Consider the following 27434-nt stretch of genomic DNA (forward strand, 5'->3'; position numbering starts at 1 on the left):
TGTGATAAAGCAAACCTTTATTCCCAACACCAGGGAGAGGATCTCTGTGAGTCTGAGACCAGCCGGGTCTATGTAGCAAATTCCAGGGCTAGCAAGACCGTGTCTCAAAAAAGTAAAACACCAGTAGGAAGGACCAGGAATGAATTACCCTACAGACTACATTCCTAAAGCTAGCCACCAGGGTCTATTCCCTTATTAGGCTACCTACTCATTCCTAAACCTGATCACCAAAGTCCAACTATCAAAATTCATTTTTTTTACTAACCTCATTAAAATATCCAATCAGATATGCCCTAGCTCATTCTAACACAGTCCTTCCCCCTTTCCCTTTTAAAATCTGAACTTGCAAAGCTGTTTGCAGCTGCTTCTGGATTCAGATTCTGCCACCTTACGACTTCGCCTTGCTTAATAAAGGATCTCTTTGTGTTTGCTTTGTGTGTAGAAATTAGTATTCGGGTGTATTCTGTGCTTAATTCAGGGTCCAGAGCGGAGCACCCCACAGTACTCCTTCAAGGCTGTAACAGGAGAAAGAGCAAATCTTCAACTCTGAAAAGCTGATTCATCATCATAAATAACATGACTGGGATCTTGAAGATAAAGAGCCTTTTAAAGAAAAAAGAAAAAAAAAAAAAAAAGAGTGTTTCTTAACCACAGTGATTTTTGACCCTGGAGGCAGAGGAGTGGAGCAGGTTTCCACATAACTTAGCTAACTACCAAGGAGTCACAACACAAAAACTAAATAAAGGTAGTTGTTTTATGTCTGGATATCAGGAGCTGGGCTTTCCTTTTTGCCCTATCTGAGGCCTGGGGCTCTAGCAGTCACTAAGGAAATGGACCTTTATTATCCTTCATGGGTCTTGGTTCTGTCCATTTTCTCTACCAGTTCAACAACTCAACAATCCTCCTGCCTCAGTGAGCTCAGTGTATGAGAGGGCTAAGCCACCAAACCATCTGAATGGTAGTCTTTATTCTTAAAGAATATGTAGACATCCTTCCACTTGAAAAATTAATGTGTTCAAGAAAACAATCAACAAATAAATATATAAAGCAGAGGTCTAGGAGTGCTGGCACATGACCTTAATCCCAGCACTTGGGGGGCAGAGGCAACCTTTATAAGATCAAGGCTAGCCAAGGCTATATAGAGAGACTTGTCTATAAATAAATAAATGTGGGAAATGAAATGAAACAGAAATGATATTCTCTTTTCCTGTAGTGCTTTCAAATGTGTTTTCACATTTCACAGTAGTGCTAGAAATGTGCTTGAAAAAAAAATATCCTTGGGTGTCCTCTTTGTCTACAGTTCAGGTTGGATCCCAGCAGTGGCCCAGGCATTGGGCAGTCTTTCCCTGTGGTTAGCATTCCACAATCCTGGTGAAGTCCTTGTTGTGCTTGTTCTTGGAGACCTTTGGAAGTCACTGTTAGGATCTGGGATTCTTTGTCATAATAAGTTTAAGCATTTTCATGCTATATTTAATACATTTTCTGACAGGTTCGAAGGCCGGTTCCTAACAAGAATATCTGAATTAAACAATCTTAGTTATTTAGTTACTCATGTTAGGCGTAACCATGAAAAGATAAAAAAAGGAGAGTAGGTAAACTTAATTTTGTAATTAACTGGATCAGTTCTGAGTTTTGAACATATTAAAGGCCCTGATTATCCATAAGGTGGCTGACCATCAACTTGCATTTCTTAGTTACCCTCAACGGTTTGTAATAATTTAGTTTTTTGTTGTTGTTGTTTAATTTTGAAAAAAAAAAAAAAAAAACGAGGCCAAATAGAGCTCATCTTGGCAATCAATTATGATCATAACCACAATCATGAATGTTTTAAAGAATACAACCATTCATGAGGTAACTGACAATCAACCTACATACCCCAGTTATCTTTAACAGTCCATAATAAAGTGATAACCACTGAAATGAAGCTCCTTCTGCATCAAAATTCTTAAATATAGCTAGAGACTGAAAACTTCCCTGACCCCCATATGGCAAACCACCATAGGACACAATAGTTCTCTGTATGACCCAGTTTACAAAAACCAGCTCTCCTAACAATGTTAGTAAAAACAAGTATACAATGTTAGTAAAAACAAACATATACATCCTTAAATCTGTCTTTGATAGCTTGAATATACCCCATGAGGCAGTAATTTTAATTTTCTTTCAATGTTGTAACCTTTTAAGGTATACATTCTGTAGTTGTTGTAGTAACCATATTACTATTATTATTATTATTATTATTATTATTATTTGCTTGGTCAAGCTCACAAGGGCATGGCTGTCTGGTACCTCTTTCTCAATTATGCTTCCTGTCTTTAAGCTTCTCTAAGTTATTTGTGTGTGCTGGGGATGACAGTTATAAAGTATACTTGCAAAGGCATATGCCATGTTGCTAAGGTATACTCTGACCTTCAATTGCTATATTTTTAGACAAAATTCAGATATTCTATATGGCGTGCTGAAGCTACTAAAGTATATAAAGTCTACTATACATAAAGCACATATATAAAATCATATATATGGCCTTCAATAGATTAATTTCAACTACAGAGCTCCGGTGATGACAACAAATTCGTGAAAACATTGCCTAGAACACTTGCCTAGCATTCCTGAGTCTGTGAGTTTGATCCAAAGCACTACAAAAACAAAAATTAAAAAAAAGAAATTGCCTTCTAGATATTGGCAAGGAATATCATTATGTTTCTTTATTGGGTTATAGTTTAACATTTTGATTTCTGATAGCACATTTAATAAAAATTATATTTGAAAAATCACATGAAAATTACATATACTCATGTTTTGTTATACAATTTTCTAATGTATAAAAAAGGTACATGTTCTGTGTGTGTGTGAGAGAGAGAGAGGATGAGAAAGAAGAGATCATACCTATGCACAAGCAGAGGCCTGGGGATATGCAGCTATAGATCAAGAGCTTGTCTCAAAACGAAACAATTAAAAAATGTAAACACAATCAAAATGTTCATATCTGGTGAAGCGTTAAAACTTGTGGATGATTTTAACTGATAAACAAATGAGCCATGCACATAAGTATACTTAATCAACATGACACAAGAAAACTTCTAGTGTAGAATATTGCTAAAGACTCATGAGCACACTGCCACTGAGCCACATTTAAATCAAGTTAACTTTTAAACTTCAGATGTGCTCTCATCTTCATAAATTATCTGATGGCTGGTACTGTGGAAGCATGGCTGAATGACTTTTTGAGAATCCTTACATCCATGAATTGTTGATGAAACTTTGTAATAAAGTCATTTGGACTACAAAAGTATGCTTTCACATTGGAATCCTGTGCCAGATGAATTTCAAATTCACTTCAAAAGTTTTTGCACTCTTTATATTCTTAGGGTTTTAAACACATGGGTTACAGTGTCATTACATGACATGGGGCACTTCAAGAAGGCTTAGATGATTTTGATCATATGAATCGACCTATGTTGCTAAAGCTAGTCTTCAATCACTGAGTCTCAGTAAACCCACAGTACAAGGATCTAGAATAGAAAGCAAGTGGTATTATACCATAGTATGATTTTTTTTCCTTACTTGTCATATCACACATGAAGTTTCTAATGTAGATTTCTGTTTCAACATGTGTCTGTTTTTATTAATTTCACTGGACCTCACACCTGCACAAGTTTTCAGGTGTGAATTAATGGGGCTTAATGTTAGAAAGCTTTCCTCTCTTCTTTACATTCAGTGTTAGTCACCTACAATATACTCGACTCATTTGAAGAATGATAAAGCTTTTCTCTATTTTTTTAACTTTATAGGAGAAATTCCCATGTGTGGCTTCTCTTACAACAGCATATGTGGTACTATGCCTTCCAACAATGTTTACAGACAGACTCCAGTTCACTGGTTGAGTAACAGCTGGCTTACACTAGCAATTTTCCAGTTTTTACATTCATCAGATTCTCACCTGCAAGCTTTCTGATTATACACTTGAATAAGATTTCACACATTCTTTACATTCTTAGTCTTTCTTATCTGACTCTGAGTGAGGTGTGGCATGAAGGAGAAAATTTTCTGCATTTGGCACACTCACAGGGTTTCTCCCTTGTATGACTTCTTTCACACACAGAGAGGTGGCATTTGCAGTGAAACATTCTCCTGCATTATTCACAGATAATGACTTCTCATGGGTATGAGTTCTCTGATGTCGAGTGAGTTGTTTTTTAAAGTAGTAAGCTTTTCTACACTGTCCACATGCATAGGGCTTTTCACCTGTATGGATTCTCTGATGTTGAGTGAGGTGTGACATCCAGGAGAAAGCTTTCCCACACTCTGAACAATGAAATGACTTCTTACTTGCATGTGTTTTCTGATGTAGGGAAAGATATTTCTTGCAGTAGAATGCTTTCATGCATTCTGTGCACTGATAGGGCTTCTCACCTGTATGGACTCGATGATGCTCAATGAGCAAGTACTTGTTATAGAATGCTTTTCCACACTGGTTACACTCATAGGGCTTCTCACCTGTATGGGTTTTCTGATGTGCAGTAAGTCCAGACTTGCTGTAGAATGTCTTCCCACATTGCTTACATTCATAGGGCTTCTCATTGGTGTGAGTTCTCTGGTGTACAGCAAGCTGTGTCTGAGAGTAGAATGCTTTCCTACATTCTGTGCATTGATAGAACTTGTCACTTATGTGAGTTCTCTGATGCACAGTGAGGTGGGACTTGCAGTAAAATGCTTTTCCACACTGTTTACACTCAAAGGGCTTCTCACCAGTGTGAGTTTTCTGATGCACAGCAAGGTTAGACCTCCAGTAGAATGCTTTACCGCACTGTTTACATTCAAAGCGCTTCTCAGCAGTGTGAGTTTTCTGATGATGAGTAAGCTGTTTCTTAAAGTAGAAAGCTTTAGGGCATTGTGGACATTCATAGGGCTTCTCATTTGTATGAGTCCGCTGATGTCGAGTGAGGCATGCACTGAAAGAGAAAGCTTTCCCACATTCTGCACACTCATAGGGTTTCTCACTTACATGAATTCTCTGGTGTAGAGAAAGATGTGTGTTACAGTAGAACGATTTTCCACATTTCATACATTCATAGGGCTTCTCCCCTGTATGACTTCTCTGGTGTCGAGTGAGTTGTGACTTATAGTAGAAAACTTTCCTACATTCTGTGCATTCATGTGGCTTTTCACCTGTATGACTTCGCTGATGTACAGTGAGATGGGACTTATAGCTGAAGCATTTTCCACATTCTGTGCATTCATAAGGTTTCTCACCTGTATGACTTCTTTGGTGTTCAGTGATTTGTGATTTATAGTAGAAATATTTCCCACATTCTAAACATTTGTAGGGCTTCTCATCTGTGTGCGTGCTCTGACGCTGAGACTTGGTGTGAGTAGCTTTCCCACATCCTGAGCTTTCACAGGGCTTCTTACCTTTATGATGTCTCTGATGTTCGGCCAGGTGTGAGTTCCAAGAGAATGTATTCCTGCACTGTCTACGTGTATACAGTGTCTCTTCTTTAAGAAGCCTCTGGCAGTTACTGAGAGGTGACATGTAACTGAAACTTTTCTTGCATGTGTCAATCATCTGACTCCTCGTGTGCTGTGACTGCTGGCAACACATCTTCACACATCCTTTACCTTTATAAGATGTCGCGTGGCTGATTTTCTCTGCCCACTTCAGGTCTGCCTTGAGACAGAGGAATTAGTTATATTTTATACAGCTACAGAGATTTTTTTTTTTCCTAGAATGTGTTTTCTGATTTTGGTTTTGAATTTTGTTTGCGCTCAATAGATAACGTCATATATAAAGATTTCTAATATTTACTGACCTTGTCAGAGATCTCCTTAGTATTAAAATCCATTTGGAAATAATGTTGCCTTTATTTAAAACACTATCCATGGTCAAATATATTAAACATACCAATGTCAACTTTGACTGAGGTTTAGGCAAATTAATTTGATCAGATGTCAAAATAATTTTCCACTATCATTAAAAGTATCATATTCTTCTCTAGCTGGCGTCTTAATAGCCACACAACAGAAAAAGATACTCAGCTGTGGGTTCTTTTGTAAGTGTATAGGAGGGAACATATGTATGTACACAAGTTTATATGTGTCTGTGTGTATGTATGTGAGGTTACTAGAGGTTGATGTTCAGTGTGTTCAAAAGTCACTTTTCACTCTATTTTTTGAGAACAGTTCCCTCTCACTGGACTTGAAGCTTCGTAGTTTGCATAATGATAAGCCAGAAAACCCCAACGACCCTAATCTGTTCAACTTCACAGCACTGATTAAAGATACATGTCAGCAAAGCTAGTTTTAAATATGGGTGCTGAGGATCCAAACTCAAGTCCCCGTTCTTTTCTACATCAAACATTTACTGACTAGAGAATCTCCCCAGGCTTGAGTAACTTCCTTTCATTTTTCAAATTACATTTGTGTTTCTGTGTGTATACATATGCATGCCACAGGCCACATATGAAAGTCAGAGAACAAGTTTCAGGTTTTTTTTCATATCCACCATATGCGATATGGGGATCAAACTCAGATGGCCAGGCTTGGTGGCAAGTCCATTAACACACTGGGCCATCTTATTGACTTGGGTTAATTTCTTGGAGATACATTCCTAAGTAATTTGCAAGCTTTATGTTTAGATCTGAAATATGTTAAGAGCTTATATTAAAGACTTTTAAGAGATAGCTCACTGATTGCAAGCATCAGCTCCAGAGGACCCAGGTTCAATTCCCAGTACTTGGTAATTCACAACTGTCTGTAATTCCAATTTGAGGAAGTCTCACAACATCACTCAGACATATATGTAGGCAAAACACCAATGCACATAAAATAAATATTAAATATTTTACTTACTTCAAAAATTTCCTCACTTGATGTCTGGTTGTTGGCAATTTCGACTTGGCACAAATGCCCCTTGTGATTTTCCTGATGGGTCTCAGTTGGGGTAATGGCTTTATGAATACCTAAAATGATATTAAAAATATCCCTGTCCATTAATAACTCTGAAATCTTTTTTCATATAACTCAAACAGAAAAGTGTTTCTTCTTATCCTCATGGAAACTATAAAATACTGACTTGTGAGAATGTATACATTTTAGCTCTTCTTGAGGTTTATAGTTATTTGCTTTACCTTGCATGTGTGCCCCCATGCCCAGCACCATCTGAGTCTTTTAAGTTAAACAATACAACTGAAATGTGCCTCATCTTTTTTTTTTCCTGATGATTCCAATGATAAACACTAAGAATGATACCATTTCTTGGTTATTGTGGTCATGAAACTTGAAGGAAGGACTGCCACAGGATCCTTAGTCTCACCATGCATATATCCAGGACGGGCACACTTATATCATGCAGCAGTTCTATTTTTCATAACTAAAAGAACTCCATACTGGATGGATAGTTCTATATTATCACCAACATGTATATGGGTTGTTTCTTCATATATTCTTAATATTGATCCAATACTGAGTGAATACCTGGAGAAGATTTTTTTTTCTATAAGATGCTTCTCCATTCTGGTTATTACTGGATAGAAAATTTTAATTTAAAAAAAAGGCATTCATTTTTGTTGTGGTGGTGGTTGTTTTCGTTTCAGATATGGTCTCATCTACCGTATTCTGGCCTTGAACCTTAGTATATGGAGGATGACTGTGAAATCCTCTCACTTTGGGGGTTTTAGGCATGGCCCACCATACCCTGCTAGATTCATATTCCAGAGCTGTTTACATTCTATTCAGAAGTCACCACACATGGCATATTCAAATGTGTTTGCATGAATTTCTCCAGCTGTCTCGAGATTAAAGGCCTCCTGTTAAGATCTCTGTTCCGGACACAATCCTTCCATAGAGGTCCTCTGAAAGATGCTACCCACCAGGTTATCAAAGGAGATACTGAGATTTGGTGCCACACTTAGGGGAGCATGTTGGAATCCTTATAGAAGAAGAGGGAGATAGAAAGATCTGCAGGGAACAGGAGCTCCACAAGGAGAACAACACAGCAAACATACTTGGGCTCAGGGGATCCTACAGAGACCAATACTTCAGCCAAGGACCATGTGTGGAGATAACCTAGAACCCCTGTTCAAAGGAAGCCTCAGTTTCTAAGTGGGTTCCCTAGTAAGGGGTACAGGGACTGTCTCTGACATGAACTTAGTGGCAGGCTCTTTGATCACCTCCCCCTGGGGGGTGCAGTCTTGCCAGGCCACAGAGGAAGATGATGGAGCCAACCTTGATGAGACCTGATAGATAAGCTAGGGTCAGATAGAAGGGGAAGAAGTCCTCCCCTATCAGGGAAATAGGGAAAGGGCATAGGGGGATAAGAGTAAGTGGGTGGGACTAGGAGGAGACAAAGGAGGGGGCTACAGCAGGGATACAAAGTGAATAAATTATAATAAATAAATTTATAAATAAAATGAAATTTAAAAAGACCTCTGTTCCATATGTATAGTATATGATAGCTGTCCAAGTTCAATCTTTTATGTTTTTTGGAGATCTACCTTTTACAGAACCATCCTTTAAAGTCCTTTTGTTGAAATAGAGTTTCTTGGTAATACTATTGAGAAAAAAAATGGCTAATGTTGTGTGAACATACTTTTGAATCATTGTGTAAGTCCATTTGAGGGTATGGGCTGAAAATTTCTGCTAACAGCTTGCTACTTTTGTTAATATAGGTCTTGGAGCATTATTTCAAAACAGGTATAGGGGTATGTCCAGCATCACCTTTTCTACAGGATTCCATTGGCAAGTTGGCATTATTTCTTCTGTGAGACAATCACATGTTTATATTTTCATATTACCTACAGAATATGTTATCATTTCCAAGGAGTGCACTGAATGTGTAGATAGCTTTCATTAAAGGATAATTTAGGTGCTGGCTAGCTGGAAAGGATGCTTGTTATGCAAAACTAGCGATGTAAGTTCAAGCCTCAGAACCAACATAAAGGTAGAATGAAAAAAAATCTCGACATAGTTGTCCTTTGACCTCCATATACATGCTATAACACACATGCCCCTGCCACACACAGCAGGCCCACACAATAACAATAGCAACAACAATAAGCTTTTAAAAATTAAAGAGATTTGGAGTATGCTAATTGTATTAATGTATGAACATGTGATGTCTTTAATTACTCTATTGTCTTCCTCAATCTTCTTTTAGAAAGTTACATTTATTTATTTGTCTATCTGTGAGAGCGCACACATGTCACACCACATGTGTGGAGGACAAACCCATACGAGTCTGCTCTCCCCTTTCACTAAATGGGCTCAGTAATTGAACTCAAGCCCCTTTATCTATTGAGCCATTTTGCTAACCCCAATTTCATCACTGTTATAGTTTTAACTGTACACACTGTTTAGAGTATTCCCTAGGTAGCTCAGGGATTTTTGAAGGCAATTTTAAATTACATCGTATTCTTCTTTTCCTTCTCAGCATGTTCACTATTCATATGTAGGCAAGATAATGAAAGCTAAGGATGAAGTTCAGTTGGTAGGGTGTTTGCCTGGCATACACAAGGTCCTGGTTTCAATCCCCAGCACCACATAAAACTATGCAAGGTGGTACCCATCTCAGATTCAAGGTAATAATCTACTACATAGTGAAGTTGTGGTCATCCTGGACTACATGGCATGCTGCTTAGAAAAAAGTTTCTGCCCTGGTTGATGCCAAATCTCATGGTTATAGCACTTTGCTGGTACATATAAGACCTAGATCTTATTCTTAGCAGTAAAGGGAGGGGAGGGGAAGCTGCTGATTCTCTATTGAGTGTATAACTTGATACTTGCAACAACGTTTAAGAGCCTTTATGGTCATCTGGGCCTGTTGGTACATGCCTTTAATCCCAGCACTTGGGAGGCAGAAATAGGTGGACCTCTGTGAGTTCAAGGCCAACCTGGTCTACAAAGCGAGTTCCAAGGCAAACAGGGCTGTTATACAGAAAAACCCTATGTCAAGGAAAAACAGGAAAGAATAGAACAGAACAGAACATCAAAAAGAGCCTTTATGGTCACCTAAATATAGGATCACTTCACCTATATTTCTCCTAACTTGTATTCTTTGGTTTCTTTCTGCTTTTGCTATGCTTTATGATTTTGTTATAATAAGTGCTTTTCTGCTCTTGTTATGAAATTAACATGTTTTAAAAAGACTGAAGAGAAAGAGTGAGCACTGTATTATTGCTTATATTAAAAGAAATGTTCTCGGTTTGGATGGAGCACTATATTTATTTATTCATTTTTTAAGATTTATTTTATTTATTCTTTATACAGTATTCTGCCTGCATGTGTACCTGCATGCCAGAAGAGGGCACCAGATCTCATAGATGGTTGTGAGCCACCATGTGGTTTCTGGGAATTGAACTCAGAACCTTTGGATGAACAGCCAGTGCTCTTAACCTCTGAGTCATCTCTCCAACCTTCATTTATTTTCTTTTTCCTTGCTCTCTTCTTTTTGAGACATGATCTCTTTATGCAGTTCTAGCTATACTGGAGCTTGCTATAGAGACCTGGCTAGCCTTAGAACTCACAGAGATACTTCTGCCTCACCACTACACCTAACACAGTTATGTTTTAGCATTTTGACAAATCTTGAATCCCACAGTAACTAATATCCACTGCAAAACCAAACTTTTCTTACAGAAGCTGACATCAGCACTGATCTATGAACACAAGCCGACAGGCATATCAGGTCCATTGAGAAAAATATGAGTATCAGCTTCTTCACTAAGGCGTCTAACTACCCCAGTCACAGGTTTTGATAATTCAGGTATTGAATTCAGTTATCAGAGTTGTCACTCGTGCTTGCTCTTTTACCAAACTCTGGGTTTCCAGAGTGCCCCTTGTAGAGGTAGAGGGATGGCTAGCTCTTTTCATTTTATGCTCAGGCTCTTTTCCCTCAGCACCCTCAGTCTCTGTCACTACTAAGAGAAGAAAAAGTGAACTGAAGTAATAGCTCTGTCACCAAAGAAAACCATTCATAAACATAAAATGAAAATTAACACAAAAGTAGAGCCTGTAATATGGCACAAGGATTACAGGAGGTGGCAGCCAGTGTGACAACCTGAATTCTATCCTCAGGACCCAAACGGTAGAAACAAAGGAACAATTCCCACAAGCTGCCCGCTGGCATCCCCCAGGGTGTGCCCTAACATGTGCATAAGCATGCAAACAGGAGCATGCATCTGCATACACTTCCACACGCAAATACATACTTTCACATACACGTTAAGTAAAAACAGATACATAAATTAATAAAAATCAAAACTGACACAACAAAGAATATGTGAGTACAAATTTCAGGTAAAAATGAATAAAGATTATGCTGGATGTGGTGGCACACACTTTTTTTTTTAAGCACTTTAGTAATTTATTGCCACAAGTGTTTTTTTTTCTATTTTTAAAATTATCATTTATAACAATTTATTCAATTTGTATCCCAGCTGTGGCCCCCTCTCTCCTCTCCTTCCAATCCCTCTCTCTTCTCCCCCTATGTCTCTCCCCTAGGCAACTGATAGGGGAGGACCTCCTCCTCTTCAATCTGACTCTAGCCTATCAGATCTCACATCTTTAATGCCAGTGCTCTTAACCAGATGCAGACACAGAGACTGTAAGACTGTAAATTCAAGGTCAGCCTGATCTATATAGTGATTTCTAGGACACACAAGGCTACGCAGAGAAACCTTGTCTCAAAAAACAAAACAAAACCAAAACAAAAGGCAGATGGTGGTGGCACACACCATTAATCCCAGTACTTGAAAAGAAGAGTCAGTCCAGTTCTGAGTTCAAAGCCAGCTTGATCTATAGAGCAAGTTCCAGGATAGCTAGGGCTACACAGAGAAACCCTGTCTCAAAAATCAACCAATCAACCAAGCAAACAACAAAAATAAAAACAATAAATGTAAAAGAGATAATAAAAATGAACAATAAGATTCTGTGCACTCTGCCCAAAGTTTAGTTATGAAGTCTCAGCATCTGCTTTAATACCCTGCTGGGCAGAGTCTTTCAAGGCCTTCTGTGGTAGGCTCCTGTTGTGTTGCCTGTTTTCTCCGTCTTCCAATGTCCATCCTGTTTGCCTTTCTGAGTGAGGACTGATCATCTTACCCAGAGTCCTCCTTCTTGCTTAGCTTCTTTAGGTGAATCGATTTTTAGTATGTTTATCCTGTATTATATGTCTAATATCCACTCTAAGTGAGTATATACTATGTGTGTCTTTCTGCTTCTGTGATACCTCACTCAGGATGATATTTTCTAGTTCCCACCATTTGCCTGCAAATTTATTTCCTTGTTTTTAATTGCTGTGTAATATTCCACTGTGTATCTTAGGAAAGAAGCAAGAAATAGAAAGAGTTGGAAGGGACAGGAGCTCCGCAAGGAAAGCAACAAAGCCAAAAAAAATCTGGGCACAGGGGTCTTTTCTGAGACTGATACTCCAACCAAGGACCATGCATGGAGATAACCTAGAACCCCTGCACAGATGTAGCCTATGGCAGCTCAGTCTCTAAGTGGGTACCCTAGTAATGGGAACAGGATTGTCTCTGATATGAACTCAATGGCTGGCTCTTTGGTCACCTCCTCCTGAGGGGGGGAGCTGCCTTACCAGGCCACAGAGGAAGATAATGAAGCCAGTCCTGATGAGACCTGATAGGCTAGGGTCAGAGGGAAGGGGAGGAGGACTATCCCTATCAGAGGACTTGGGGAGAGGCATAAGAGGAGAGGAAGGAGGGTGGGTGGGATTGGAAGAGTATGAGGGAGGGAGCTACAGCTGGGATATAAAGTGAATGAACTATAATTTATAAAAAAATAAATTTAAAAAATGAAACAATAACAGAGCAAGAAAAGTAGAAAACAGGGTTAAAAGAAAATAAAAAGGGAAAGGTATACATGAAAGGGAAACAGATAAACACAGGAGATAATGAATCTGGTGGGAAAAAAAAAACCAACACAAAGTTAAATAAGCCTGCAAGGAAGAATAAAAATACAAAGACAAAAGAATTGAATAAATAAAAAAAGAAGTAAAGTAAAACCACTAACCATAAAGTAAGAGGTTAAAGAAGAGAGGAGGGAAAAGAAACATTTTAATTTGTGTTCTCTGACAGTACTATCTGTTAAGAGCCAATGAAGTATGGCTCTGGAGTCTAAGTAAGTTTTCTGTTCTCACCTTACCACATAGCACTGTGCTGGCTGGCTGCTGGCCTCATGAATTATATGTTATATGCCAGCAATAGAGCAGCAGTCAGTTAAAAATCACAAATCAGAAACAAGTAAAAACTAGGAGATGGGTTGATATGGCAAATTCTTTCCAGAAACTACAAAAATCAAGTGTTTAGTTGGGCTAGTTAAGTTAGAGATAAATGTTTAACATGACCAACATGATGAACTGTCCTCTTGCTGCCCTTCTATGCTCAGTATCCATTCACTGACCTGGAAGGCTCTGGACAGAGGCTTCTGCCACTGCCCATGGCCCAAGTCCATGCTCCAACTTGAAGATTAGCTCAGGTTTGGTCATGCAATGTCCTGTAAGTGGGGAATAATAAACACGTTTTACAAAAGTGTTCGGTTCAGTGCACAAATGAAAGACAACAGATCTAACTCAGGACCTGTGCTTTGATCAGTGAATCAGATACTTTCATTAGAGTGTTTACACTCACATTTCATTGAATGGAATCACCTTCAATCAGTGTAATGATTTCCAGAAAATTTAAGAGAACAGAAGTGAATAAAAGAGAAAGCATAATAAAAGCGGTATTTAAAACAAATTATTCATGAGAGAATAATCAGCCTAGGTACCAAAAAGATGGCTCAGTGGTTTAAGAACACTTGGCCACTCATACAGATGAGTAGCACCCATATCACAATCACCTATAACTCTAGTTCCAGCATATCCGACACTGTCTTTTACTGTCTGTACTTACTGCCCACATGGTATAAATAAAAATAAAAATTTTTAAATGTTTTAAATAAACTAAATTTCTATGCATGGTGGAACACATATTTAACCCCAGCACTTGGAAGGCAGAGGCAGGAAGATCACTTTTGAGCCTGGTCTATGTAATGATAGATACACATACATACAATACAATACAAATAAACAATATTTTTCCTTTGATTCAATATGTTGGTCGACACCGGCACCTGTGGAACTGTGGAGCAGCTCCAAGGAGCCTGAGAGACCTGCGGAGGCTCTGAAGGGAGACAAGAGGTGGAGGAGGAGACTGCAGAGACAGAACAACTAAACAGAGGCAGTTTTAGGAAAAAAAAAAAAGCTTTTTAAAAGTAGCCTTCTAAAATTGGAAGAAAAGTTCACAGGGCAGGGCCATGTACACAGTGAAGAAAGATGAAACTAGAGATGAGGGAGCAAAGAGTATGGGAGCAGAATAGGAGTGTGGTCACAGCAGACAAAGAGCATGTCCTTGATGAATAGGGCTGGTCCTCAGACCACTGGAAGGAGTGGGGGACAGCCTGCAGCATGGAGCCACTACTGCTATAGTCCAGGCTACTCATCCTGCTGGGAGGAGGAGGTTGAGGGACTGTGGTGACAATCAATGCTCAGCCATAACTGGTGAGCCTCAAGATCCAGGTTCAAGCATATCCTGCTTTCATATACCCTATCCAGCCACAAGATCATCTTGACCTGACTGTGGGCAAAAACAGACTATCTAAGATGAGTCTCAACAATGGTCCAGTATTTGTGGTGCTTCGTTACAGTAAGTATTTGCATATAAAACTGTTTGGCAAAAGATTATACTGTGACACACTGCAATTTGCAATGCTACTTTGGGAAACAAATGTGTGATGAAGAGGTGAGAAAAATGGTGGAACGGGTGGTGCATACTTGGTAGAAGAAAAGTGGTGGTGACAGATGTGGAAGCATGGCTGCAGTGAATGGGGGAGCATGTCACTGCAGCATAGGGCTGGCAGGGTGTTATGCAGAGCTAACACACTTCTGCCCCAAACACCCCATCCACCTGAATGACAGCCCTGATTTTGAGCAGCAGGATGTCCAAGATAGGGAATGGCTCATTTTCTCAATAAGGCCTCCTCAAAAGACCTCTGTCGTCTGTGCTGCCTCCAGAAGCCATGTTGATATCCCTTGTCAGTGCTATATCCTGGAGATGTGATGGCACTTGTGGTCCATGCTGCCATCTGAGGCCATGTTAATGTCTGTGGTCTATACTGCCACCTGAGGTCATGTTGATATTTGTGGTCCATATTACCACTGGAGGACATATGGATATCTGGGGACCATGCTGCTATCAGAAGCCAAGTTGATGTTAGTGATCCCTAATGCTACGGGGATGTTCATGTTGAGGTTCACAGTACATGCTGCGGCCAGAGGACTTTCAGATGACTATGGCCCTTGCTGCTACTGAGGCCCATTTTCGCATCCATGATCCATGCTGCTGCAGGGTGCCACATTGATCTCTGTGGTCTGTGCTCCCACTGGAGGCCATGTCTGTGGTCTATGTTACCACTTGAAGCCATAATCTGTGGTCTGTGCTGTCACCAGAAACCACATAGAAGTACATGATATGGCTGCTGCTGGCTATTATGGGCAAGGAAGCTTCCTTGGCCATAGTATCAAAGATGACTGCAGACTACAGTTAAGAATGAGCGACAGTGAGGCTTCTGTGACAATCTCTCCCCCTACCAACCTCCTCATAAAGAAACAGTCCAGCTAGGAAGCTATTAAAGAGAGCCTTTAAAAATTGTGATAGGGACTCTAAAGTGTAGCTCTTCATAGTTGATGACTTCTGGTCGGAAAATAGGGTGGGAAAAGATCCAAATATCTTTCAGGGGCTAACCACTGGGAATTTGACCATGCTCCAGTGAGTATATGGGCAACAAATATCAGACATGTTCTATTTTCCCCTTTTTCTTTCCTTCTTTTTATGGGGCAGGTTATGACAGTGTATAGATGGGGACCCTGGGAGGAGTGTGAGACAAGTGTGATCAGGGTGCACTGTGTGAAATTCCCAAATAAGCAATAAAAATATTATGTTGGAAAAAAATTTTAAAGGTTCAATACTTTTATGGTTTACTTATTTGTACTTAACTTTTGGTAATGCTGAGACTTACATATAGAATCTCAGTCATAATACAGAAGCCCCTTGCTAATTATATAAAATCACAAATCCACTTTTCTTTTAGATTTGTCTCATTTGATGTGTCAGAAGATTTTGCCTGCATGTATGTATATACACCAAGTGCATGTCTGGTGCCTATAGAGGTCAGAAGAGGACATTAGATACCCTGGAACTGGAGCTACGGATGGCTGTAAGCCACCATGCTGGTGCTGAAAACCAACCTGAATCATTAGTGAGAACAACAAATGTTCTTAACCAGTAAGCCATCTCTTTAGCCCAAGTCCACTTTTAAAATTTGTTCACCACATACACTTATTTACTTGTGGTCTCTGTGTGTATATGTGTACGTGCTTGAGCATAAACAAGCCATGTCACATACGTGGAGGATGGAGAAAAACTTTCAGTAGTTACTTTTCTCATTACACAACGTGGGTCCTGAGGTTGAACTTGGGTGGTTAGGTGTGGAAGCAACCATCTTTACATATTGAGTCTTCCCACCAGCCCCACAATTTTGTTTTACAAAAACTAAGGAATTGATAAGTACATTAGTTGTTTAGTGTCAAACAGTCAGCCCTGGAGGCATACATATAAATAATATTCTATGATCCAACAGGAGGCAGAGGTAGGTGGATCTCTTGAGTTAGAGGCTGGTATGGTCTACAAAGTTCCAGGATACCCAGGGCTGCACAGAAAAATCTTGTCACAACAAACAAACAAACAAACAAAATTAAATATGAGGGTCTGAATAGATGGCTCAGTGGATAAAGGACGCTCACTGCTGTTGCAGAGGTGTTGGTATAAATGTTCTTGTGGGATGTATACAATTTACCCTTGTTCATTCACATGCTGATTTCTATACCCCACTATCTGGTTTCAAACAGGACAATGCATTATGAGGTTTATTCTAAGCATCACCTGTCTCAAGTTTGTGTAATCATGCCACCATTTGTTCTCTGAATTGTCAACTACACAAGCAGCCAATGCTGAGTAGTAGATTGAATAGGCTGGGACATCCTGGTCTGAAGGGGAGGAGCTGGAAGTGAGTGGGAGGAGTAGGAGAGGAAAAATGGGGAGGAGAGGACTTGGAACCAGGAGGAGAGATGAACCGGACCTAAGATATCACTAAAAGCAAGTATAATGTGGGAAATCTAAATGGAAGGAAACTATGCGGAATTGGAGGTTTAGGATGAAATGACTATTGCCCAGCATCATGATTTAGATTAATGAAATAAATCCTAGTCTCTATGTAATCTGGGTGGTTTAGGAATAAAAGACAAATCAATAATAAATATTAATAATCAACAACACAGAGGACTGGAGTTCAGTTTGTTGCACCCAAATGGCAGCTCACAACTATCTGTAACTACAATCCCAGGGAATCTGATGCCCTTTTCTGACCTCATAGGCTCCAGCATGTACATATACTCTCTCTCTCTCTCTCTCTCTCTCTCTCTCTCTCTCTCTTTCACACACACACAGACAGACACACAAACACGCAAAATATTTTTAAAAATATTTAAAGGCCAGCTTCTGCTATATAGTAAGGAACCTGAAACAAATTAAACACAAGGCTATACTTTCACACAATAATGATTACTCCCAAAAGTAAAACCTTGTTTCAGAAATCCCACCTCCTGAAAAAAGAACATGAATCACATTGTATGCAATGTTATAGATTAAAAAAAATATTTTAAATAGTGGCCCTACTCAAAGTGACTCACCAATTCAATAAAATCCTCATTTTAATACCAATTATATTCTTCAGAATTAGAAAAACAACCCATTATAACTAACACATTCAAGGAGCAATATCCCTAATTGTCAAAATCTTTAATTGTCAAAGCAACTCCAAGGAACAAACCTGAAGTCCCTGTAATACCAGCACAACAATAGACAGTAACCAAAACACCAAGGCATTGGCATAAAGACAGAGAGATAGACATACAGACACAGACACACACATATACACGCACACCAATGAAACAATCAGATAACTTAAGTATAAAAGCCTGCATGTTCAGTGTTATCCCCTGGATCTAAAATGTTCTCCAAAAACTAGATGCTCAGTTCTTCATTTCCAGTCTGTGGTGATGTTAATAGATAGCAGATAGTACCCAGTGAGAGAAAATGAGGTCATATTTGGGATGTCTTTCTTTCCTTACTGCAGTGAGACAAACAGTATGTGTTCCCTGCTATGCTGCTTATTTCACCACAGGATGAAAGTAACATAAACAAGTATGGTTTGAATGAGGTGTCCCTCATAGTCTAATGCATTTAAATACTATGCTCCTAACAGGTCGCCCTGCTCAGGGAGACTTAGGAGACATGTTCTTACTAGAAGAAGTATGTCACCCAGGAAGGGCTTTGGGAATTAAAACACTTTCCAATTCCAGTTTGCTTTCCACTTCCCATTTGTGGTTGGAGATAGGAGCTCTCAGCTGTTCCTGCTGCCATGCCTGGTGTCTGATTCCAGCTTCACCAGAGGACTCTTGGGCCTCTGGAACGATGAACTCCAAATAATCCTTTCCTTCTTTATGCTGCCTTGGTCATGGTGTTTCATCACAGCAGTAGAAAGGTAAGTAACACCAAGTTACTGGATGAAACTTTAGAAATCCACAAGCAAACTTAAATCTTTCCTCCTGTTAAGAAGTTTACTTGCAATCATATTGAGAAACATGCATATCCATCAACTGAGGAAAGCTATGTGATAAACCTTTCTCACTACACAGAAACCAGCTAAAACTGTATCAAAATTTAAATATGAGGTAAAAACTACAAAGCTGTTAGCACATACAGAAAACACTTTGGAATAAGGGCATACACAGTGTTTTAATATATGTGAAAAAGAGCAAACAGAAGCAAAAGTCAAGTTGATTATGAATCTCAAAATCATCTCTATAGAAAAATATGCAACTAATAGAAGAAATAAACCTACATGGTGAAAAATTATGGGCAAATGATTTATCCAACAAGACATTCATTTACAGACCAAATAATGACCCTGATCACCTAAAGAGAAGGAACACAGTCAATCTTTTCTTAAATCTGGGTAAATGGCCTGAAAAGACATTTCTCAAACACAAAGAGCCCACGGGGAGGGGGGGGGGAGCTCATTGCTCATCATGAAAATACCAATCATGACCACAAGGGGGTGTTGCTTCTCTCATCTTATGGTACCTGGAGATGCACAATAACAAACCCTGAAAGGTCTCATGTACTGATATAACCCAGTACAGCTAATATGAAATACAGTATGATGCATCCTCAAAAAAAACTGAACAAAGAATACTGCATGATGGTCCAATTGCACTGTTGACTGAATAGTTAAGGAAAGTACTATGTAGAGAAACCTGCAGCCCACTGTGTATTACAGTGTTCTTCACAAAAGCCAAGAAAAGTGTCCATCAACAGAGGGCAGTGAGGAACCTGTGTCAAAAAGACTAACAATAATCATGGAAATGAATAAAAAGTCTTAGAGTGTCATGGTGAAATGAATGAAAAGTTGTGCAGTGACATGTACACAACTGGAGGGCATTATGTGAAGCTACTTCCTCTGAGCTTAAAGTACAGCAGCTGTGGTGAACTGCAGTAGACACTGGCCCATGGTCATGGTAACAGGAACCATTCAGTGAATGTCTAGGTCTGGGATGGTGAGGACATAATAAGTCTCTTAAAATTTCTACACAGGATTGTCATAAACACAACATTCCATTTAGGACTGGCTTTTAGCCAACTATGTGGCACAAGTAGATATAAACTGAGTATTGCTGGTACCTTTATGCAGCAGAACTATCTGAATGCTCTTGTTCTCCAAGAATCCCAGTAACTTTTCTTATACTCTAAGGTGGAATTGACGGAATCTTTCTTTTGGCCTATCTACTCATTTCATAGTTATGAACAAAAGTTTCTTTATGTCTGCCAGGAAAAAAAAATCAGGCATAATCTAAATGTATCATAAAACATCTTACCCCCAGAACAAAAACAGAAAACACCTGATAGTTCTCATCTCATTTGAAAGCTAAGGTTATCTTGCAGTAGCAGATGGGGGAAAAAAGCAGCAATTATTAGAAGGTAGAAAATGCAGAGAGGAGAGAGGAATGGACAGAAGACAGGGACTATTTACTGAGATGCATATGGAAGTAACTTCTTCCCCTCACCCCCATGACAGGGTTTCTCTGTGAAGCTCTAGCTATTCCGGAACTCCTTCTGTAGAACAGGCTGTCTTGTTTTTATCTTGAAAAACAAACAAACAAACAACAACAACAAAACAAAACAAAAGGTCAGCAATAATTCCTATAATTACCAACCAAAAATACACCTGGTACTGAGACAGACTCACCCAAAAACATGAGGCTGTTGTAGTTCTCCAGCATCACATCCCTGTAGAGTGTCCTCTGAGCAACATCCAGGTCCTGCCACTCATCCCAGCTGAAGTCCACAGATATGTCCTCAAATGATACAGAACCCTATAATGACACATTTCTTTTTAAACTCTAAGTACTCAGCATGCTTCACTATCATCTTTTTGTGGTTTACACTGAAGACTTGACAAGATGTGGAACTAGGGAAGGGAACCACAATGACAAACTGTTTTAGAGAATGTTGATATGAGTTGGTATGTTTTAAAAAGTAGATTAACTGAGGTGAAAGCACCTGCCCACTATGGATGCTAGGTCTCAAGGGCTGGGTCCTGAATTTTAAGAAAAAGAGAGAGAGCTAAGCATGCAAACATTCCTTGTTTCCCATGTTTGACTATGGATCAAATGGGATCAGTTACCTCAAGCTCCTGCCACTGTGATTTCCTTCCATGGATGAAATATGCTATTAAACTGTGAGTTGAAATAAATACTTTCTCCTCTACTTTGCTTTTGTCTGGCCATTTTATCACAATAAAAAAGAAACTAAGATAGTGACTTACAGAAGGTTTCATCACTTGATTTGTATCATGAAACAAAAGCTAATATAAATATTTTACCTTTGTTAATGCAAGGATTCAACAAATTTTGAGTAAAGAGTCTTCCAAACAAGTACACTACAAACAAAACCTGATGCCCAGTCTCTAGCCACTGTAATCTACAGGTCCATCAAATCTGCCTATGCACTGAGTGTCTCAGCTGTAACAGAAGTGACATAAAGTAATACAGGATAAACCTCACCCTTCCCTCCTCACCCAAGCTCTAGGAATAAAGGGATCTGGACAAAAGCAAATTCTCCTGGATCTCAAAACAAACAAATGAAAACAAATGGTTTTAAGGGGGCATGTGCCCACTTCCCTGGGCTGAAATCTCCAGGAGCAATGCAGACAGAAACATCTTGCTCTCTCAACAAAGCTGTGTGAACAACTACTTATGCCTTCAATCCCAGCACTTCACTTAGGTGAGGCAAAGGCAGGCAGATCTCTGTGAGTTCCAAGCCAGCCTGGTCTATATAGAAAGACCCTGTCTCAAAAAATAAAACAAAACAAAACAACAACAACAACAACAAAAAACAGCCTACAAGTGTTTGAAAGGACAAGAATGCAGCTAGTACTCTGTTGTAAAAAAAAAAAAAAAAAAAAGGTAAATTATGTAACGCAGTCTTGGTCAGAGAAGCTTGTTCACAGTAAGAAATAGTTAATATAAATAAAGAAACTGTAACTGGTGAGAATGCTGAAAATAAATGACTGTTGACTGCTCAGTTGTATATGGGACATCTATTCTCATCCTCTCTAACAACAGGGCACACCACTGAAGAGGGCATGGAAAGTGTCAGAGTCAGCTTATGAGAAGGAGCACGGGGAAACACTGTCAGGACTGACATAGTTATTGCACCCAGGAACTCACAGCTGTAGTGCCTACTTGCCCAAGACAAGGCCCATCAACAATTTTAAGAAGTGACTATTACTATATAAAATGGTTGTACTAATTTTGTATTTTCCCTCTTTAAAAATTATTTCATACATGTATATGATGTGCTTTGACACACTTACCCAATTGTCTCTTTACAACAAATCTCCCTAGTACTTTTTCATATTTGTGTTTCCTACAATATTTTACTAGGATGTTTTTGCATAGGGGGAGTTTATGTACTTGAGTAAGGGCACCTTCCCAGTGGGCCACATCAATAAGAAGTATGATAACCCCTCCTCCAGCATCTATTAATTATCTAGAGCTCCACAGAGAGAAATAGGGCTGTATGTGCCTATCTCCCATCCTTGTCAGCAGAAGTGGAAAATGGGACATAGACATGGCTTTTCCCTGCTCCCTCCAACTACTTGAGGAGCTGTTTTCAGAGACTGCCACTCAGGTAAGGATAGGTTTCCTTTTTTAAAATTATTTTTGTTATTTTTTATTATTTCTAATTGGGGAGCACATGTGCAGATGCCCACAGAAGCCAGAGAAATTTGCTGCCCCTGAAGTTGAAGTTACAGGTTATGGTGAATGTGGGTGCTGGGAATCAAACCTGAGTCCTCTGAAAGAATGGTACATGCTCTTAAGTACTGAGCCATCTCTCCAATCCCACAAGGGACATTTCTTGACTTCATTACAGCAAAAATTCAGGAGATCCAGCATCAAACAGTTGGAATTTATTAATTCAGTTTACCCAGAAAGTGAAGACAAAGGAAGGGAAAGAAGAGTACACACTCAGCAGTGACGAAGGCTTTCTAAGAGCCACCCTTAAATTTCTTTAGATCAATGACAGATAGTAGGTAGGTAAGTAGGTAGATAGGCAGACAGACAACAGGATCTTGAGAACTAATGACCTTCCATGTCAAAGGATCACTTAGAAACTTAAATATAGTGTAGTTCCCAAGCTGCACTGGATAGGTTAACACTGTAGAGGTAACTCAAGAGTTGTAGAACTTAAGACATTTTTACTGTTAGTAAAATAATATGTAGTTTTCTGTGGGTTATTTCCAGAAAAAAAATCAGGTTCATGGAAAAGAAAGGTCTACTTTAAAAGGTCATGTACTCATAGGTTGTAAACACAGTTCACGGCTATTTTGACATTCTTATTTGAAGTACTGTTATACAGAATAACTGTTGTCTCTACAAAGGCAACCTTCACAGTAAATCTTGTTAATTTTATAGAAATTCCTGATTCCTAGCTAGAGACAACAGACTCTAGGACTCCTATGTTCCCCTAATTTTTGGTGTGGGGTGAGGTGGTGCATGTGTGTATGTATAAAGTTGTGGGTGTGTTGGAGATCACAGGTTGACCTTGGATGCCTTCCTCAGTCTAAGCCCACCTTGTTTTTGAAATAGGCTCTCCTACTTTCCACGTAGTGCTTGCTCATAATTAAGCCAAGCTGGCTGACATGTAAGCTCCAGGAATATGCCTGTCTCCAACAGCATACTTTTAAAGATCTACTGTTTTTAATTATCTATGTGAGTGTGCAGGTGAGTACAGGTGCCCACGGACCAGCAGCGTTGGAGCCCCTGGAGCTGGGGCTTCAGGAAGTTATGGACAGCCCTACATAGGTGCTGAAAACCAACTCCAAGAAGAGCTAGGACTATTAACTGCTGAGCCGTCTCTCCAGTCCCCTCAGCCAGTACCGTTTGTTTAAGTGGAAATTACTCAGATCCTCATGACTGTGCATCAGGATAAAGAGATTAAGCTATTTTATTATAACAATGTTTTTCATGCACGTGCACATATGTGTGTTGAGAGAAACAGAGGCAGAGAGAGAAAAAAAGAGAATACGAATGTGAGCATCCATGTGGAAAAAGACAGACAATCTTTCAGTTTTGCCTTCCAACCTGAGGCAGTCTCTTTTGTTGCTTTTCTGTAGAATATGCCAGGCTAGCTTCTTGAAATTTTTCCTGCCAGATTCTTGAGATTTTTCCCATCTGTGCCTTTCATCTCTCTATAGGGGGCACTGAAATTGCAAACATTCATACTACATGCCCAACTTTGATATAGGTTCTGAAGGTTTGAACTTAGGTCCTCACACTTTCATGGCAAATACTATACATTAAGCTATCTCCCCAGCCTTCCCTCATCTTTCCATGGGCTATGCTTCCACCTTCAGATTTCCTCAAACCCTCCTTCTCACACACAACTGACACCCACTCTCAGATCCCCTCAAAATCTCATCCCTCTACCACAAGGAGTTTCCTCAATGAGGGGTGGGAACTATACTTATCTGTGGGTTTAAGGTCAAATATTTAGAAAGGAGTTTGAGATTATGCTGGTTTAGTAAAATGGCAGTTGTAGGTTCTCCTCTAAAATCCATGACTTCACTAGTTCAGAGTAGTTGGCTAGGTTTCCATTATTGGACAAGTATTGCAAAGTTGTAGAGCCAAAGCCTAACTAATACACCTATAACACAATTCCTGCACCACTATCAAAGAGGAAGCAGAAAGACAGTGAGTGCTAGAGAAACAGGGAGCTTGCTGTGAGATTGTATTTCCTAAAAATGTCAGAAGTGACATCCTTGAAGTCTCTCCAACATGGCTGCCTAAATATGCCTGAACAAGGACAACAACAGACATAATAACTTGGATAGGGGAAAGCTCAAGAGGCCTTAACGCCAGACAAATAAGTATGGACAACTACAAAAGGCTGAGCACAGGGGAAGTTGTCCTTCCCAGGGGCCAGCACGCCACTTAGTTAGCTCTGAAAACACATACATACAAGTAACATTACACAGACTGAACAGGTTGTGTGTATGTATTTAGGAACACACAGCAACAATTTTTTTTTTTTTAAAGGAGATTTAAACTTGAAAGAGAACAAAGTTGAGGTTAAATGTAAGAGGCTGGAAGGAGGAAAGGGGAAAATGATGCAATCATAATTTCAAGAAATAAAATTAATTTAAAAAGTCTCATCCCTATAGAACGTTCCATCATTCTCTTCTCCCTCGGAACCACTTCTCTTACCCTCAGACTGCGAAAGTGTCCTCTTCCTCAGACCCTCACATTCTCAGAATCTCCCCAAATCTCTTCTCTCATACCCCTTTAACCTCAACTCTCCTTCCTCAGAACTATTTTCCCCACTTCTCTCTCAGACTTCTGCAGGTTACGTCCCCTATCGAAGACCATCACGTCCCTGCTAAAACCCTGATTCCTTCCCTCACATTGCCTTTTCTCCTCACACTTAGAGGGCTTTCTCCCTGTACCCACTCCCAGAGGCCTCCCTCAGACACGTTTGCTCTTAGTCCACCTTCATAGACTGGGGATCATCAGCATCGTCTCTTCCATCCTTTAGATGCCTTTCTGAGCCGAGTGCAGCCACAGTCTTCTGCAGTCCCATGATGGCCAAGCGACTGCTTCAGGGTGTCAAGCTGTGGAAAAACTCACTCTGTTTCGGTCCTAGGCCAGCCTTGTCAACAGAGACCTACCTGCAATAGAAAGAAGAAAAAAGAAAAGAGGAGAGAGGGTGATGGGAGATAATGAACATAGGGACTGATTTGCAGATACAAGACAGCCAGATAAAGAACCAGAGAACCCATATGCCCCTGGCCAGGTTTGGGGGACAGTTCCCATTCCTGTCTCACTGCTTCCTACATCCTTTCCCTCTGGCCCCTGTCCTGGACTGATTGCCCAGAACTCAACCATAGCAGTAACTTGTCCCAAGTTAAGCCTGGAAATGCTCCCCAATAAGGGTGCACCACAGGTGGGAACTGGAGAATACCTGAGACATGTCCCCCAAACAGCAGTTTCAGCTGCCCACCTGCCAAGCCCTCCCAGGTGATGGACAAGTAGGGAAACGGGATTCAACCTCCACCACCACCCCAGTGCCAGGTCTCAGGTTCTAACTGCGGCAAGCTGATGAGCCTTGTGATCTGTGCCTCTCACCACGTCTGTACCTCAGTCTACAAGTCTCTTTCATTGTGTCTTCCAGATTCTTAAAGTACCACCTTATCTGGAAAGGGCAAGGTGCAGGGACCCCACCAGGACAGACCTATTCACAGCCTCTTTGCACACACACACACACTGAACCCTAGATTCACCACAAGCAGAAGCAGGGGTGACAAAAGAGCAGCTGCCCTGGGTTTCCATTTACTTCTACAAAAAGAGCAGCCAGTAATAACACTGATGGTGTAGGTCTATAATCCCAGCTACTTCAGAAGCCAGTACAGGAGAATAGCAAGTTTAAAGCCATACTCTGGGACTCTGTCTCTATCATGGCACAGAATTTGTCAAATACGCTCAAATCTCCAAATTCCGTCCTGAATATCATATGCACACACATACAGCTCAAAGAAGAGCCTAATAACAGTTTACCTAGTAAGGAAGTAGGAATCAGTACTCCAACCTATGACCTAGAACTCCAGGGTCTCAAAAAAAAAAAAAAAAAAAAAGGATCCTCTTGAACAGATGTTAAGAGATCCAGATACTGAAAGATGAAGTGACAGCAGACATAAAGCACAGTAGGTTCATATGCCTAGGTTCTGACAGTCTCACATTCAGAGAGAGATACATCACACAGATTCAGAGCAACACCCTGACACACAAACGCAGAGGCATACCACGTGTTGCGGTGGGGTAAGTCAGCTAGCCCTTAACCCACCTCCCCAGGCACATAGGTGAGTAGTGGAGGGGCACAGAGGCAGTCGGCTACTGCCTTCTCAATAAAGGTAATAATCGGAGTCGCACAGCCCATTTCGTAGTGACCCCAAATGACTCAAGGAAATGCTTCCTTAGGACAGGTGGTGAGAGATTCGAGGAAAGACCAGCCCGAGACAGCAAAGCCACAGCGGAGGACGGTACTCATAAAACTAGATATGGAGAGTCCAACTCAAAAACCACAAGGAAACGGGGACACACAAACCCAGAAGCGCACGCAGAGCCCAGGGAGGAAAGGGAAGCGGGGTCCGAGAAAGCGCTTGCGCGGATGCGGCTCCGGGGCTGCGGCTGCGTGCCGCAGGGCGCCTGGACAGACCACCTTCTAAAGCCGCTCCCGGCCGCCCCCGCCCCGGCCCGGGTCTGAGAACCTAGCATGCCAGGCCCGAGTCCAGTGCTGGGCTGGACACGGTGGCCCGAAGGGGCGCGGCGGGAAGGTGTGGAGCAACCACCCATGGCCCCGTCAGGACGCCCAGCGCTCACCATTTCCGGTTCCTGGCCACCCGCGTCCTCGCTGTGGAGCAACTCGCAGCAGCAAGCAGCCAGACACTCGAGACAGGACGAGGCGGAGAATCTCAGGTACCGAGAAGGACCTGACAGATCCCAACGGGGGCGGAGGTGGGAAGTGAACCTCAGTTCGGGGGGGGGGGGGGAGGGAGAGCCCGCCCTCTATTCTGTCAGGGGATCTGATTGGATCCTCTTATAACAGTGCTTTCGATTGGACAGGGCTTCTGGTCTGGACTCCTGAGTGATGGGAGAGAGGGGTGAAGATGCAGTTGACTACATAAGCCAGAGATGTCTTCGGATGGCC

General features: G+C 40.6%; 1 protein-coding gene across 7 annotated transcripts; it reads right to left on the bottom strand.

Moving 5' to 3' along the window:
* LOC110566238 (zinc finger protein OZF-like) lies at window positions 1-27259 on the bottom strand. Of its 7 annotated transcripts, none has more exons than XM_021664056.2 (6): window positions 27107-27259; window positions 25221-25398; window positions 20416-20542; window positions 13414-13506; window positions 6850-6959; window positions 1-5668 (listed from the first exon to the last, which is right to left on the bottom strand). In XM_021664056.2, exons 2-6 carry the CDS (start codon window positions 25308-25310, stop codon window positions 3995-3997), a joined length of 2094 nt encoding a protein of 697 aa, XP_021519731.1. In that variant the 5' UTR covers window positions 25311-25398; window positions 27107-27259; the 3' UTR covers window positions 1-3994. The 7 variants fall into 7 exon arrangements, with proteins under 7 accessions (XP_021519731.1, XP_060222746.1, XP_060222747.1 ...); XM_060366763.1 differs by lacking the exon at window positions 27107-27259 and adding an exon at window positions 26832-27057; XM_060366764.1 differs by lacking the exon at window positions 27107-27259 and adding an exon at window positions 20234-20309 and having other exon boundaries at window positions 25221-25232.
* Window positions 27260-27434: the final 175 nt, after the last annotated feature.

The sequence above is a fragment of the Meriones unguiculatus genome, chromosome 14, assembly GCF_030254825.1.
Source record: "Meriones unguiculatus strain TT.TT164.6M chromosome 14, Bangor_MerUng_6.1, whole genome shotgun sequence".
NCBI classification, from domain to species: domain Eukaryota; kingdom Metazoa; phylum Chordata; class Mammalia; order Rodentia; family Muridae; genus Meriones; species Meriones unguiculatus.

What these genes read in the sequence shown, in the direction of transcription:
- LOC110566238 (XM_021664056.2), bottom strand. Translation starts at nt 25,310, where the DNA reads ATGGGACTGCAGAAGACTGTGGCTGCACTCGGCTCAGAAAGGCATCTA. An exon ending in CTCTGTCCAGAGCCTTCCAG is followed by an intron (nt 6,960 to 13,413) that starts GTCAGTGAATGG and finishes ATATCATTTTAG; the next exon opens with GTATTCATAAAGCCATTACC. An exon ending in CAAGTGAGGAAATTTTTGAA is followed by an intron (nt 5,669 to 6,849) that starts GTAAGTAAAATA and finishes CTCTGTCTCAAG; the next exon opens with GCAGACCTGAAGTGGGCAGA.